The following is a 17843-nucleotide window of genomic DNA, read 5'->3' on the forward strand; positions in this document are numbered from 1 at the left end:
TGCAGAAGTGCATGTTATTATGATCAGGTGTATAATTAGTCTTCTGCTGATCACTACAGTAAAATAATCTGTGTCACAGTGGAGAAAAACACATACCACTTGCAGTCAAAAGGAAAGAAATCCTGTTTATGAAGGCTTCCAATTTACTTCTTATTGGGAAACCTCTGAGATCCTTGAAGACAACTTTGGTATACACACTAAATCAATGAAACACAACTACTAATAAAATTATGGTTTAGTACACTTGGCAACAATAGGGTCAAGTGACATGAAAAAAACCTCAGCCCTGTAAATTACTTATTACTCATACTACCAAGTTACTTTTCAGAGAATTTTCACCACAAATTTGTCTGTAGGCTGCAGTTGTTTTTCTAATGCAAATGTAACTTATGAAAAAGAAAAGGGTAGGCCACCAACTGAAAGAAAACATTTATTGAATCAAAGTCAATACTTTCCTTTTAATATCTACAAGCCAACACTGAACTGACTTTATTCAAGAATGAACACAATGTACAAAAAAAGTATGTCTGTTATAAAAATATGTCAATTTCTTTTTTCTGGCTATTGAGCTGAAAACATTTTAACAAGTGCAAGATAGTTTTGGCAAGCAAATTTAAGCTGCTGTTACCGATGGCAAAATTCAAATTAATTTTCTAATCAAGGTATATTTAAGACTTATCGATAAAGTGGCATTGGAAATGCTGACCCCTAAAAAATCACTGTGTTGCCATGTTGCCATGCTCCCAGACAACTGAACACCTTGATCATGTGTCGTTATGAATCAGTACCTTCATCAGTGAAGACTAACCCGCCTATCTGGAGCTATTCAACCAGATAATTGACACCTACCACAAAAATACAACTCGGGGAAGGCGAACTACCTCCAAGGCCCTGTATTTGGTGTGGTGTTTGTGAACTGAGAGAAGAGTATGTAGGTTCATACATGTTTAAATCAATCTGACAGCTGTTGCAATGTGAAATCAGAAAAAGTATGGAAAAAGAATAAAGAATAATTTATGACAGCAATCTATATGAACACATGCGTGTTTATGTATAAAAATGGATCTCACTAGGCTCAGTTATGCCTTGTTAGGATGATTTTTTCGCATAAAAATGTAACTCAACCAGGACTGAAATCATTGACTTGTTTCAAACCACCAACAAGGAGAAAAAAGACCATCTACAGAGATAATCTGAAAACAGTGCAATATTAAAATACAATTTTCACAACGTGTGAAAGAAACATGCTTTGGAACCTGAGCAAAAGGCTTTTTACCAACTTAGTAAAAAGTCACCCTGTATGTTGTTTTCACTGGCATCTGTTCTGCCAGATTAGTATGTTGCTCTTAGCAACTTCCATGGCCCCTAAATATTTAGTACACAGAAACTGCCAACTACTTAGAGAGGTCTACTAAACTTTTCAGCTAACATTGCAGGCAGTCTGACATGCTGCTACTGGAAATGACCATACAGCCTAAAATTAAGAAAAACTGTAAAAAGAAAAAGAAGCAGCCAAACATGTTGCTTTTTTTTTTTTTTTTTTTTAAATAGACTAAAGCGCTTCCACAATACTTAGATACGGTACTACACTGGTTTACAGCCTCGAGGTCAGTTCTTTCAAAATAAATATACTGAACATTTACAACAAGTGCCTTATGAATGCAAGCTCTCTCTTTATTATTTCAAGACCAGTTGGATAAAAACTAAAATAAAGACATAACTCTGAAGCAGCTAAGTTACACGTCCTTTTTCAGAAACAGGCATTACTTGGTGCCACAGCAAAATTTTTCACCAGCAACAGTATCATCAGTCCGCAGTAAGCGATTTTTTTTTTTTTTCTGGCACCAAACGGGCCACCATACAAAGCAACCTCACAAAGCATGCGGTCATCTACTCTGCTGATTTTGTATGAAATAATCATTTGTGCTTGCAGGTCCAAGACCTTTCAAAAATGGATATGAACAATGGGTGACTAAAAACATTAATGAAAACTCACTCATTTCTAAATTATTTGAGTGAAGAAAAGACTTAAAGAATAAAGAGCAACAAAATGCTGTGCATTAGTATTTGTGAGAGATGAGGGAAGCTAAGGTTGGTGCTTTCATTTGCCTTAAAACAAACAAGCAAAACCTAAAAATAATCCTAAACAGCTCTATGTCCATGGTACTGGTAGAGGCCAATGTGTGCATGCCACCGAAAGGCACCGTCGGACCAATCTGAAAAATGGCATCATCAGAGCAGAACAGCAACTTTTCACTGGAGTAATCACAAAGGGTGAACAATAAGCCATCGATTCTCTCTTGTCATGAACACAGAAAGCAGTCACCAAGGCAAAAGAGGGGACACAGGAAAGAAGATACAGGAACTCACATAAACCTGGAACATAGAAAACAAATTAAACTGAGTTTTCAACATTCTGAGCAACCATTTTCCTACCATAACATTACTATTCATTCATTTAACACCACACATATTATGACTAACTAAATGGAAAAACTGTTGCAAAATATGGTACTCTAACCATGTTACAAAATACTTCTGTAATATGCTATACAGCTAACTTTACTTGCAAAGATTTGTAGGCTTAAGAACAGATTGATGCAGTCAGGACAATCTTTTGTTCATTACATAAAGAAAAATTAACATATTTACACGATATCGATCTTTTAATAACAGAAGTGCATTTTAAAATTATGCATCATTATGGAACACAGCTATTTATAGGGAGCTAATTATGATACGTGGAAAGATCCTTCCTTACTAATCTAAAACAGTGTCTAAAAAGTAGAGTGGAATACTTACTGGAAAGATATCCCCAAGGCTATCCTGCCTTTGTATCTACAAGCTGCATCTGAACGTTTGCAGACATGCCACCTCCATAGCCTCCCTTGGACTGCATTTGGTTCTGAATTGAGCTCACCTGGAAACAGAAGGGAAAGTGGGGCAAAGAAAACAAGAAAGTCAGTTAGAAATGAACTATGTATGGTGTCGTCTTGCTCCCAATTTTCTCTTTGGTTTGGTTTTCAAGTTTTACCATTAAAGCTACATTACTTTTGCATGAGGACATATGCAGCGTAGGCTTGCTGGAATTTTCAGTTCTGCAGGCAGCTCAGCAGGAGAGATGGAAGAACTGGTGCTGATGCAGACGTTTTTCCTCTCTCCCAAAGAAAACTGGCTGATTCAGGCTTTCACTGAGCCACTTGATTACTCAAGAAAATTCATCAAATCTCGCACTGGTGTCCAACTCCACTCCATCTGACAAGCTGTAATTTAGCTTGTTATATGGAAAACATTCTTTGCCAAGTATGATAAACCAGTGAAGTTAGCACCATTACATTAAAAATATAAGAGAAAATTTAAAAAATATATGGATAATATCTGCAGTACACAGCTAACCTCAGATAATTAAAATAATACTTTCTAAACCAAACAGGAGCTTTTGGTGTGTGGAAAATGTATCTATTTATGTTAAAGCATGTCCCACTTTATTTAATTGAAATTATTCCTTTAACTGGCAGGGCATTCATTTTTTTAAACTCATACTGAGTCTAGCAATTTCTCTGAAAACAGCTTATTTTAAGACATTTTTAGCCTGATGCCAGTTGATAGATTAGATCATCCTTCTCCCCCCGGCATGTGCACATCTCTCCATGGCTTTCATTACTTTTATCAACAAAAAGAAAGAGAATCCATAGACCTTTCCTGCTTGTGTTGCACAAGTCAAAATAATCTTCTCCTCATGCCTGCAGGAAGAAAACTCCAACCTTAAAGGCTTGGCCTTTTTCTCTCTGCACCCTGAGCATAAAAAACAAGTACACAACAAGCGCAAGGTAAAATATGCATTTAAGGCTACATCTTCTGAAACTGAACTTTCAGCAAGAAACCTGTGTCTGTAGGGCACCACTTACAATTACTTCATGTATGCTCCATCACAGAGACCTCAAAGCATCACTAGAAAGCTGAATTAAAACAGCACTGGAGAAACGTGTCTAAGTAGCATGCATGATATTTTCCCCATCTACAAAGGGGAAAGAACCATATTCTTTTCCACAGCAAAGCAAAACATACGCACGCATACAGAACGAAGCAGCATAATTCCTTCCTGTTTGCTGTTTATCAAATTAACATGAAAAAAAGTCTATTTTGGGATCTTTGTCTTCAACAGCATAGCGTATTGCAGTGCTTACCAAAAGATCCGAGTTTTTTTTAATGCACTTAAGCAGCACACTACTTTCTACCCTGGTGCTTTCCCCAAGTAAGTGATGCAGCTGCAGCGAAACAATACTATGTTCAAATTTTTCTTCAGGGCTAAGTGTTCAGAGATAATGCTCTAGTGGGTCTGATACCAGTGACTACAAACTCTGTAAGGAAGTGTGGAGGAAGAGCACAACCACATTCATAGGGAGGTGTTTGAAAACGTTCACATTTCACCAAGCTGATCGTCTTCTTCACTATGCATGTCATGTTAGCCATCGGAACACAAAAGGAATTTGAATGTAACCTTTTTTTTTTTTCTTTCAGAAAATATCTGATTTACACGTTCATGTATTCCCAAGAACAATTTAAGGACTGAATCCATTTAATCTGAACAAACCCTGCCGCCTCTACTGAAAGAAGTAGAAATGTCACCCTCTGGGACATGTCAGCTTCCAGCCTGACAATTTGCCTATACCACTTTAAAACTTTACAGAAAAGGCTATCAATACAAACTCCAAGGCTAAGGTGTAAATTTTATGAGTGCTTTTTCTAAAGGTTAGAAAAGTCACTCTGGTATTTGATCACACATATAGGTGTTTCTGCTAGTGGATAAGGAACTATCAGTCTAAAATACAGAGGCTGTTGCACCTATGGGAAATGGACTCCAGCAAATTTTAGTTTGACTGCATGAACAGCTCAGTGGTTATTTTGTATATTAAAAACTGTATATGTTTTATATATATATATATATATGTATGTATGTATTTATATATAATATAAATAATATGCATATATATATATATTTCTCTCTCATATGAGTCATATATAGTGTTAAAAACTGACCAAAATGCAGATCTAAATGATGGGCTTACAAGGTGGTACTCTTTCTGAAGCACCCTCCTTTTGAGGCAGTCTGAGCTACTGCCTTTCTTTTTTTTTTTTTTCCACAAAGACATTATTGCTTCCCTTTGACGACATACAACAGCATGGTTCTTTTCCCTCTTATGTCTAATTTAGATAGGATAAGGATTCAAAGGTTTTGGAAGGGGAAGCGGATTGCACCAATTAAATATCATACAATCTGCTGTACTGCTTATCTATCTCATTAATCTCTTTCCTTCCTTTTTTTTCCCCCTCCCTTTTAGAACAAGGAAATAGCACAGATGGTCCTTGAGAAAGAAGACAAGGAAAAACTACAAAAAGGAAGGAATACATGAAATCAAAGGCTAAATTGAGGAGTATGAAGACAGAAAAATAAAGTGGGAGACTTTGCCATGTAATACAAAGGTTAAAAAAGAAAGTAAGAAAGTGGTGGAAATGGAGAAGTAAGAGTTCACAAAGGATTCCTATTGTTTAAGCTCACATTTGACAAGGGAGCAAAGCTGTCAACAGAGAAGGCAAAAAAATAAGTATTTCAGTAATTAGGTCACTGCTGTACTCAGAAGCATAAGGGTAAAAAAATCAAGTACCAACACTGGTGAGAAGAGGCACCGACCAGATAGTGAATGAAGAACCAAATTTATATGGGAAAAAGCTAATGAAGTTGCAGGAGGTCCTCCTAACGTATTCAGAACAGAGATGGCACAAAGAGGCTCATGAAGAAGTATAATTGCAATACTGTAAAGTTAAGCAGCAGAAAAAAGGGAAACACTGCCATGACCTTGGAGTTTACACTGTGAAGAATGAACAAGGAAACCGTATGTAATATTACCACAGCAATTTACCAAAGAAGAGGCAAGAAAATAGACAATGTTAAAAAACTAGAGTTTGTACTTCCAAAGATTATTTTTTGCATACGGTCTCTTTCTATCTGGGATCAGAAACTACCACTGTGGCCACTGATGCAGCACATTATCCAAACTGAAAAAAAAAAAAAAAAAGAGAATGAGATATCCAGTTATGAGTGTTCAAAATGAAAAAGTCCACGTAGAGACAGTAATGATTAAATGCTATCTGGAGATGAACTAAATATTATGCAAGGCAAAGGTGAGGGCAAGCAGGGGGAAAGACTGAGGTGAAAGAGTGAAGCTTCAGGCAATCACCACAAACCTCCCAAGAGACAGTTCAGCTGTGAGAATGAGAGAGGTTCTCACAGGGGAGACAGCAAGCATCTACAAAACAAAAAGCCATGCTTTAAAATAAAAAGACAAACTGATCACTTGCTTATTTCAATTCACAGTGGTTTTAAATATTAATATAGTTTACTGCACTAAATAATTAGCTTTAATTGAATTTTGTCAGGTTGAAGCTGTGTTAGTCCATTCAACTTGCATACAGATGTTTTCATACAAATTATGTCTAAACCATTACCTTGTTTCAGGGAAAACCTAGCATATTTCTTGTCATTTCCCAGCTTTGCATTTCCCTAACAGCTACCAAGCTATATATATATATATACACATATATATATATACACACATACATATATATACACACACACACACATATATATATATATTTTCTGAACTCAATAAGCTGCAAAATAGTTGAAACTACAACTGACCTCACTTGCCTACATTAAAAGTGACTTCTTCCTCTACAGCTCTGTTCTCCATTCTGATACCTCTGGCAGAAGTCATTCTTACCCTTTGCTAACATCCACCAACTGATAACAAGTTTTTCCTTTACAGGGGATTAATAAAGTCAAGAAATAGTTTTATTCAGTATCTAAATACCACCCTTTTCTCAGATTACAATTGTTGGCCGTACAAATAGATCGGTGTTTCATATAAAATACAGTTGAACTAGACATCTATCCTCATAAGCCTATTTTCAGTATCTGTCTTAGTCTCTGTTTCTCACTTTCAGAGAGAAAAAAAAAAACCTTATTGCTCCTATCATCTACAGGAAGCCACAAACCCTGCTTGTGACATCATCACTTGCTCTGGAAATAATTCTGAGTGCAAATAGGGTTACAGAATATAGAAAACCTCAGCAAGGCAGCACAAAAATATTTCTATGTACCATAAACCAAGGTAAACTATAATTTCACATAAACCATATTTAAAATATTTAAAAACATTTAAGATAAGAAACCTAGTCTGAGTGATAAGACACATTTAAAATAGTTTTTTCTGATGTACTCTAATATATTTCAAAATATAGCTCTGTGTTAGTTCACACGTGCCATCAGAACAAATTTTTCAAAGGTATTCTACACACAGCCTTCACAAGTTATACAACCTGCGCTATATATTGTCAATAACCACAGGAATTTCTTATATGGTTTTCCATAACCTGGAATGCAAGTGGCTAAGGTTTGGAATTAAGACACTGGCAGGTTATTCTACAGTTTTACACTGCAGAGCCCCAGTCTTGTAACTCAGTGGAGAATCACTCTTTATTGTGTTAGTTATACAATATATATTCACAATGATCCTGTACCCTAAAATGAAATATTCTTCACCCACAGATGCTTACCGAATTCATTCCACTGAATAGGTCTCCTGATCCTACGTGAGCTGTGTGAACAAAGTTTGTTGGCTCCCCGATCATGCTTCGGTCAATGCGCCGTCGTCTTTTCTGGAAGGAAGGTAAAGAAACCATTTTTTTTAAAAGGCAAGAACAGTATGTGCCATAAATGCTGAAGTTGACTATCCTTAGGATATTTCATATGCTGTAACGTATTTTCATAGAATCACAAAGCAGAATCCAAATTCCCGGGTTAACCAAGACACTGGTAATGCAGTCCTTTGTTTTTACTCAGATGATCTATAGCAGATTAGACCATCACTGATACCTCTCCTAAACATTTAGGTCAACAAAATATTTGTAAATAACGTAAACCAATTCTACTGTTTATTAAGCAACATTTCATACTGCAACCTCTGACTATATTTGTATTTAAAACCATGTTGTGATACATCAAATTTGATGTTTAGTCATTCAAAATGAGAATTAATGATCAAAGAGCATTGAGTAGATGAAGCAGCTAACTTGCATAATTTCTGAGCTGCATGCCATGGGAACTTATGTCAGGGTTTCTAATATACTTCATGGGGATGTCCAGAACAATGCCTTGACCAGGGTTAGTCACAGCCGTATCCTTAATGAACCCTGTACACTCAGATAACTTCACTCTGCGTGGATGTGGAGTGTGAGCTGTAGGAGTGTAGTGTGATAGTGAGGCGGGATGCCAGACTGCACCCTAAAGGTACGCTGATTCCAGTGCTGTGAGGCTGAAGGCAAGAAGAGCTGTAACCTCTGCCTCCTCTTTCTCAGAGTCACGTCTGCAACTTTTTAAAGTAATAATACACAAGTGAGAAGTTCGAAGCAGTAAGGACTTCCTCTAATTAAACCTGTTTTGGCTGTCTGCCTCCAGCTGAATATAGCATCTAAAGAAAATAAAAAGAGAAAAAAAAACAACACAAAAGCCTGTCCTCATTTCTTAGGCCACAACCAGCAAGATTAAGCAGAGCAAACCATGCAGCATGCAGCCGCCCCATGCCTGTATCCTGTATTTAAAAAAAAAAAACAAAAAGCCACGAAGCACAAAACGAGTATTTCCATTTGAGGTATGTTGAACAAAATACAGTGCAATACCTAAGAAACTGCTTAAGCCCAATTAAAAGCTTCCCATTCCTTTAAAGTCCATTCAGTCTCATTTTAAAGGGATGTCCACTCCTAACCGGCAGCTGGATCCTAAGACCATCCAAACCCAAGACATGAAGGTGCATGCCTTATGAGTGGGCTAGCTGCTACTGAAATGCACCTACAGATTAAATCTCCATGAATCAGAGCCCACAGTTATGAGCCAGCAAGCACAAAACACTTTTAATCCTTTCCTGCACTTTTTCCCTACTACTGAAAACAAGTGTTAGGAGGTTTCAGGGTACCTGAAGGGTATTGTATTAAGGGCCATGGGATTTCACAGAGCCATAAACAGCCACAACAGAATCTATCACAATGCCCCACCACCAACCATGTCCCGTGCGTTAGTGTTTCAGTCTGGAAACCAAACTCACGGATACATACAGCACACTACTTCTTAAATAATGCATGACATGAGCTTGTAAAGATATGCGTGACTACCTTGGTGGGGAGAGATCTCACACCAGGCTTATACTTTCACTGGATGAGAACTGCTGATCTAACACCATCGGGGTTAGGAGCATCCCCACCAGGTGTAATGGGTAAACGGTGTTAGTTGCGAATTGCTGGATTGTGGCACACTGGTACTCTAACACAGAAAGTGTCTCTCAAGCCCCACATGCACTCCACCAGTTAGAACACTTAAAATTACTTCAGGTCTATAGCAGGTGCCCACCTTCAGCTTTAAAAAACAAACAAAACCAGAAAGCCAGAGTCACAGGCATTTGCATGTCGAGACAGTATATCCACAATTTCTTGGTTTTAGCAGTTTTGAAATGCTTGGCTCTGAGGCAGACCAAACAAGAACGAATCTCAGAAGCTTTTGAATTTTTTTTGTTTTGTTTTGGGGGTGTGGTGAACAACAAAACCCTTTCTTTGGGCAACTCATTTTCCCTTTTTACTTGTTGCAAAGCATACAGGCATTCCAGTAACATTAAGGAGTGCTGGATCCTGTGAATGGCTTTAAATGATTCTGCATTAATCACAAGCTAGTGAACCAGTAACCAGTAGTTAAAGTGAACTGCCATCAAACCCTGATTCTTATCTTAAGCAAGTTTCTTATCAGAGGCCCTCAGCCACCAGTTACACCCTGGCATATGCCCACTGATGAGATCTCCTTGAAGCAATGGAACAATATTTAAATGCTCTGCTCCATTCAGACCACAAAGCAGTTCACTCTAAAAGCAAATAAAATGGTGGTTTTTTTTTTTGTTTTTTTTTTTTCTTCTGCAGGAGCACTCAGTTTGCCTGTATAGTAATGTTTGAACTTGGATCATGAACATACTTTTGAAGCAACTTTGCCAGTCCAAATTTACCATGCTTCAATTTTAATTTCTGCGTGACCCGGGCGTGCATAAATTGCACTTCATTTGCATGGAGCTGAACTGGAATCCCAGCTGAGGCACTCCAGCTGCTAATGGACATCTCGGTCAGAGGAACAGGCAAGCCGGTCTAAAGCAGACCCCAAAAGGCATCTCGTGTTTGTCTTGGTTCCTCAACACCGTTTTGCTTTACAACACTACTCCTGTTGAGCGCAGTTTCTGTAGACACGGCCTCAGTACTGAATCAACTGGTGAGCAGAGGAGAAGGGACATGGGTAGCACCGTTACAAGTCACCACTTCTCAAAGGACCTAACACAGGAGACAGGAGTAGGGAAGCATCCTTGGAAAGGTTACATGACTCTGACAGAGGACACCATGAAGACTGGCTTTGCCTGGATTTTACCGTGGAGTTGTATCTTCTGGGGCCCTGCACCTGTAAGAATACATGTAGTACCACTCCTTGGACACACAGATTGATTCCCCAGTAAATTTAGTATATTTAATCTGAAAGGAGCTGAGAGACAGCACATTCATCTTTCACTTAAATGAATAGCACGATTATGCTCTCTTCCCTCCGTGTACTATTTATGCCTATTCTGTGCTTGTTTCTAGTGCAAGTCATCTGCCTCAGCTGATAAAGCTCAGCCAAAACAAATTCCAGTCATCCATGCCCCAAACTCCATACAGCAAAATACCATAAATCATTAACATTCATATACACACACACACCACTAATCATTTTAATAATGAGATCTGACTGACTATAAAACTCATCTGTAAAACAACTGTGGATGTGTATGATGTTAGCGCAAAGGACTTCATCGTCTGTGCCACATTCACACCATCTAAAAGCTTGTTTTAAAATAATATGTTTCTGACCTAACATGCACGTGTCCTAACTCTGGCAACCTAGCTGCAACGACACCCTATTTCCTGTTTCTGTGTATCCTGCAGATGGATGTTTTCTTGGGAAATCATTATGATTAACTAACTTGCTAAGTGTCTGTTATCTTTCTTTTTAGCGTGGGTCAAGTTACTAAAAGATTTTCTATCAAAGGCCAAAGAAAGTTTAAAATCTAAATTACAGTATTTGATGTTTTGGCTTGCCTTGTCCCAGTGCATCCAGTTCCCTGTTTACTAAGGGGTGATGGCACGGCAAGGAGCTCAGCAGAGGTGAGGTGAGAGGAAAAGATTTGCAGAGGGATCCTGGAAGTGGAATATGAAATTTCATCATTTAATGGCTTAGCTCAATTTGTTCCTTTGACAAAAATCTGCAGAATTTGGATTGCAAAGCACATACCAGGTAATCTTTACCCCACAGAAAGAATAAAATCATCTTAAAAAAAAGTAGAAGAGATGCAGGTTTAAGTGTTAAATGTTTGAGAGGAACAGAAGCAGTTTGAGGACCCGTCTGTCTGAAGCTTTGCTCTAAACACATACACTGCATACCCTGAAATGGGAACACATTCGGTTACCATAGTAATGAAGTAAAGAATTGATGTCTCTTCTATTCTTAAGCTGTGAGTGATGCTTTACACCCACATAAGGTAGCACCTCTTTTGAGGTACAAGATTAGAATTGAGAAAGCCACTAATGGTTGCTTTACAAGAAATTATATTAACCCTGCAAGCTTCTAGAAACTTTCAATAAACTTTTAAAAACTTTTAAAAGTTATGAAGCACCTAACTGAAATACCTCTTTAACAGTTGAAAAAAACTTACTGCTAGAAACTAAAAACTGTGATTTTTTTTTTTTTTTAAACAAAAAATTGCCACTGATGAGCCAAGGCATGTAAGATTTCCTTTTTATTCCCCTTTCCTTTCGGTTTGAAGAGAAGTGATCTTTTCTGACTATCTCCAAATATTGTCCAGACGTTGGGCTGCATTTCTCTAACTCAAGCCAATTCACGGTATAGCAACAATTCTAGACAAGTTCTTTGCCTGTATGTGTGCATGCACACACGCACAAGAAAAAAATAAATTTCAGAAATTTTTCTCCTTTGCAGTTATGTACACCTGGCTACCCTTCCTGACAGGCCCTCTCAAACAAACAACAAACACACACACACAAAAAAAACTTTAGCAGGCTGATAATTATTTTCCTGGAAGCTGGAAGTCACACGTGAAGTCAAACAGAACAACATACAAAGATAGCCCAGTCAATGCAAGCACCAGCCTACACACACAGGGGATCAAGAGCAAATAAACCTCTTGTTTAGCTGGCAGAAGAGCAGGTTCTGCATAACCTACATCAGATTCTTTGATGGTATCAAAGAGATACAAATCCCAAATCCAAATATGAGTGAAATATAAGTGATGCACAGTGCTCCCATGGATCGCACAACACAAAAGCTTATGTTGATTTGACCTGCAGAAGCCTCCATCTCAGACCCTGTCAGTGATATTGTGGGAGCAGATTTGGAATATGATCTTCTATATATATATATATATGCAATACATTTTATTGCATGTAATTAAAATGCTACATCATACTTTATCAAAGCATACATTATACAGATAGATAATGCATCATATATTGCATATCAAGGTATTTTTTCTGTAATTTAACATTTTCCTGTGCTCCAAAAAAAGTAGCACACAATAAACTGAATTTGAAAGAGAACAGCATGTTGATCTACATAGTCTAATCTTGTGCATCACATCTCCAGCCACATCCAAATCAATATGAAGCAATCCATATGCAAAATGGCAAGTGATGCACCTTTGTTTTTCCTGACACAGTTCTTTTCGTCTTTCATTCTATCTAATTATTGGCAGACGAACAACTTGGGCCAAATTTGTCATCATTTCCGCTTATTGCACAAGATGATCTCTATTATTCTTCACGACAATCTGTTATTTTGGTTTCTCTGTTAAGAAGCAACATTGCAACATCATGCCTGCACTTTATCGTCTTCTTTTCTGAATAAAATTAGAAACATCTTTTAACTTCAAAACAGCCTCGATACATAATCAGGCAACCTCCCCCCACCAACAACAAAACAAAACCCACCACGCTTTGGCACCTCATCTGACGCAAAGTAAAAATGCCAGCTTCCTGAGATTCATTTCCCAGTGCTTTATTAGTCTCTCCTCTAATTTTAGACTATTTTTGAAAAAGTAATTCCTTAAAAGGAATTCCTTAAATCAAGGTATTCATAACATTACATATTAGCGTGGGATGTCCTAGCAGCATACAGTGCTTGACTGGGTCACATTCACCTGCCAGGGTGGCTTGCACTGAGTCAGCAATGCTCGCTGGTGGCTTGCAGGCTCAGGAGCCTAGCTAAAACAAACAAAAAAGTTTTTCCCTTTTCTTAAATGACTACTGTCATAAAATAAGCTTATCTCTCTTGGCAAGAAGATAACATTTAATTCCTCTTTGAAGCCAAGATCAAGACTTAATAAATTTACTTCCTAACTCCCTAGGAAACTTTCCCTGGTAAACAGAGAAATGAATGATCCAGCTGGAGGCTGGAGGGCTCCTTTGCAGAATGAGTTTCTGTGGTCAGAGAATGACCACTTGCATTTATTACCTCCACAAATTTTGCTCTTTTCAAAGGAAAAAGACAACTGAAAACACAGACGTTAGAAAGTTGCACAGATTTTAAACCTGTCTCCATAACATGAGGATCATTTCTTCAGACTGCTCCACCACTGCCATCTCAGTGATTATAATGGAATCCCCTAATACAGTAGGAAGCAATTTACTCTCCACTACAGCTCTTTACGAGCTTGGCTTTTAAGTAACAGCATGGTAATTTGAACACGATGAACCATAATCATTTTTACCCACATCTTCAAATCCATGCCACACTAACAGATTTATAGATAATGCATCTTTCCATAATGAAACAATCCTAATCCCAAACTTTACTAAAATAAAGTAAAATAAACTAAAATAAATCCCAATACAGCCTCCACAACTGTCATGGTAGGTATGAGAAACACAGGCAAGGAACATGCTAATAGTTCTCCTCTCTACCTGACCAGTGCGTTTGTTCTCATGACTAGGAGCTAGTTTACACAGAAATCCCATGCCGCATGGACGGGCTATCATGACGGTGATAGGAAAGAATGCAACTTGCTAAACTGTTTTTGAAATAGGAACTATCAGATCTAGAGGGGGGGCAGAGCTATCGTGCTTGACCTTCTGCCACAAGTAGCCCTCAAATGGCAATAGTTTTTCGTGAGTTTCTGTTACCAATCATACTGGTGTTAACTTTAGGCTAACCCAATGCAAAAAGCAAGCTTTTAATCTGTTAATTTGCTCTCTGGGATCGTCCACAGCAATCAAGATACGAGTTTCAAAACATCTCCCTGAAGACAAAGTGATCTATTAAAGTTTTCAATGATACAACTCTTTTGAAACAGAGCTGTATCCTAGCTTTGTATTCCAGAGCTCAGCTGAAACTTCAAAAGCAAAACTAACCAAAGATAAAGCTAAGATATAAAACCAAGAAAAGGATTTAATCAGAGACAAGCTAGTCAATCATTTCAAGATAGGGAATTTGGTCTCCTAGAGGAGAAACTGAAAGAGCGAAAACACCCTCCATTTTCTTTTCCTCCTTTGATCTCTCCTACCCTATGTATTTGCTCTGAAGAGAGCACCAACAGCATAAGCAGTGGGGTCCCTATTCACACGAAGAGCTAGGTATTCTCTCAGAATAGGCAGTATCAGATCACCGCGTAGAGGTGGCTTTCTGCCCTCCCACACACATGCTGTTCTGCTCCCAGAATAGCCGGCCGTGCGCAGGACGGCCGCGTCCACCAGCACGAAGAGCACAGCACAACCCTACCAGTCACAGCGGGGTCACGCGTGAGAGCAGCGTGTGGGCTCTGCTTCTCAGAACAAGCTGTGGCTCGAGTGATGCGTCTGAGCTCCTAATACTGCCCCATCAAAATTAGATGGACAGGTCTGAAGGGCGTTTCAATGTTCAAATGCCTCATAACAATTCTTCTTCCGTAGAGACAAAATAAAGAGGTTAACTAAGATAACATGCAAAATAAATTAAAATGCCAACCAATCCCTTCAAATCACTGCATTTCAGTGACAGATTTATTCTAAAGCAGTAACATTTAGGATCTAAGCCCGGCATACCAATGTCCTGAGTACCAAGATCTTCGTCAACTGCAAAACTCCAAAGCTGTTACCATTACTAACAGATTTTTCTCAGTCACTTATATTGGCATTTTCTAGCAGATTACTTAGAGAGTCTTTATCGCTTACATATCCTAGAAACTATGCTTTCTGTCAGACTAGAAGCAAGAAGAAAATCAGCTCAGGTTTTCATGACAGTTCTTGAGCAACAGAGATAAGCAGGAGGCCTCCAGCACACTCAGCTTTCATCAGGTTTTCTGAAAATCCAAGATGCTGCCTGACTCCTCTAGCTAAAGGAGAATTAGGAAATTGAGACAAAAGATTGAAAAGAGAGATTTCTTTAAATAGTTTAAGCTGCTTTCTTCAGCAAATTGAATGTATTTACCACCTTCTTGAGTCTTTTGAAGTGTGCACTTTCTGATCTGTTTACACAATATTCTCTTATATTATACTGGTGCTAGTCATCAGATGACAAAACTGGCAATTGTAGCCTATGTTTTCTAAATAAACAGGAAAATTTGCCAGATTAGGTCAAATGACTCTGAAAGACAATAGGTCTTTCAAGAAACGTGTTTAGCTCTCACATTAAAGGGAACTCGTTTCATTCCAGAAGCTTAGACCAACTTTAAGTGATACAGTAAATGAGAATCCATTACTTGATACAGATCGTAAGCACTTGCCTTTTCAAAATACACATTGCCACAATTTTAAGATGACATTGTCTGCCACATTTTATCAACTTCTTTCCAATAAGTTTATTTTCATTGTTCAGTGATTAATGCCTTTTTAACGTAATCAATAAAAAACAACAGTCATCTGTGATAATACTGTTTTTCTACTACAGCAAACATCCTTCTTCAACATCTTCAGACAGACTATGCTGTCTGAGTGCAGAGTAGCAGGCCATTCATCAGCCGTATGAACAGCGGGACATAACGCACAGAACAAGCCGGTCAAGATACTGGCTTGTGGTATCTCAATAAAAATCAGATCTTTGCATATAAAATGCACTCTTCTCGTGCAGTTGCCAGGTGGCATAACTTCCAGCATGTCAGCTGTTGCTTGGAACAAGTGCTTATTACCACCCCACAGCTGGAAACAAATTTTTATCTCTGCAGCTTTTGGAGTGAATCCAGAACTGTGACACAGGTGAGGGACAAAAATTCTGCAGCATGTGGCGTACAAGGAGAGACTGAAAGAGTGGGTTTGTTCATCCACAAGAAGTGACATCTGCTTGTGGTTTTTATTGGTCTTCCACCATGTGAAGGGATGGTAAAGAAAGACAGACTTAGAGCTGCACAGTGACAGATGCAACGACCTCAAGTTCCAACACAGCAAATTCTGACAAAAGTTAAAAATAAAATAAATAAATAAATTGCTAGGTAGTGGTCAAACTCTGGAACAGAAACCTAAGGAATGTCAATGTCCATCCTGGGAGATCTCCAGGACTCAGCTGGTCATGGCCCTGAGAAAGCTGGTCCAGTTGGCTCTGCTCCGAGTGGAGGCTCCCACTAGACAGCATCCAGAGGTCCCTTCACACCTAGATTGTTCCCCGAGTCTCTAAATTCAGATGGTGATGAAGAGAGAGAATATAGATCAATACGGTGAGCTGGAATTGACTTTGTTGTAACACAGACGTGGTATTCTCTCCCCAGTGATCAAAATCAGAACATTAATAAAGAGAGGTAGATTAAACAAATGATGTAAAGATACACCACAATACAAGCTCTCTGCGTATTTTTCATAGCCTCTTAAAACAACAGATCCCAGAGTCCTGATAACAACACACCGAGACATGCATCATGTTAAGCCCTCTCTCCTTTCACTTGCTGACCATTTCCAAAAAGAACACAGGAAATATTTAAAAGGTGACCTGGCACGATGAGAGTTGCAGCTTTCCAGAGGAAATGTGCCAGGTCTTGCAACACGAAGCCCCTCCTGTTGAGCCAAAGGAGCATCACCCCCACCAACCAGAACACAAACAAAAGCTTTGGGTGTCCTTAAATATGCTGCGTATTGAAATTCCTGTGTTATGAAGTTGTATTTCACGCTTGCAAATCCTCTGAGAATTTCTACAGATAGCTGTCTAATTTAAGCAAGTTTGTTATGTCCTCTGCATGCAGGTGTCTGCATGTATTTGCATCTATACAGAAGCATACACAATGCATTAGATTACATACATTACATTACATACAAGCCTTCTGCACTCCTATGTACACTTATCTCTGTATGATCTTCTAAATCTGAATTATATGTACATACCAAACTCCATTACAGAAAAATATAAGAGAAAAAATAAACTGAAATATTGCTTCTGAACAGGTAATAGCCACTGCCAGATACAGGATCCTCAGTCACACTCTGAATACAAAACCAATCGCTTTCCAAGTCTAACACTTTATCTGGAGCAGCTAGTTAAAACGTCTGCCTCTGTGAAAGTGACAGCCCTAAACACATTGAAATACGTGCTCGCAAGCAGCACTCGTGTACTGCACGTTGTGATCCACCTTTGACTATGACAACGAGTTGGGACACATGGTATTCTCAGAAAGCCTCTGAACCCAGCTCCTAGTAATGCCATGACAAGGAGAAGGCAGATCTTCTGGAGTTATGGCACTGATACTTCTTTTAGT

General features: G+C 38.5%; 1 protein-coding gene across 5 annotated transcripts in view; it reads right to left on the bottom strand.

Moving 5' to 3' along the window:
• Positions 1–1649: 1649 nt before the first annotated feature.
• CDC42SE2 (CDC42 small effector 2) overlaps positions 1650–17843 on the bottom strand; it is a 78245-nt gene continuing 62051 nt past the window's right edge. For all 5 annotated transcript variants that reach the window (XM_035569363.2, XM_035569361.2, XM_035569359.2 and 2 more), the window contains 3 exons: positions 7618–7719; positions 2803–2920; positions 1650–2376 (listed from right to left, as the gene is read on the bottom strand). In XM_035569363.2, the coding sequence (XP_035425256.1) occupies positions 2822–2920; positions 7618–7719 (201 nt within the window). In that variant the 3' untranslated portion in view covers positions 1650–2376; positions 2803–2821. The remainder of the gene's footprint in view (positions 2377–2802; positions 2921–7617; positions 7720–17843) is intronic.

The sequence above is a fragment of the Cygnus atratus genome, chromosome Z, assembly GCF_013377495.2.
Source record: "Cygnus atratus isolate AKBS03 ecotype Queensland, Australia chromosome Z, CAtr_DNAZoo_HiC_assembly, whole genome shotgun sequence".
NCBI lineage: Eukaryota > Metazoa > Chordata > Aves > Anseriformes > Anatidae > Cygnus > Cygnus atratus.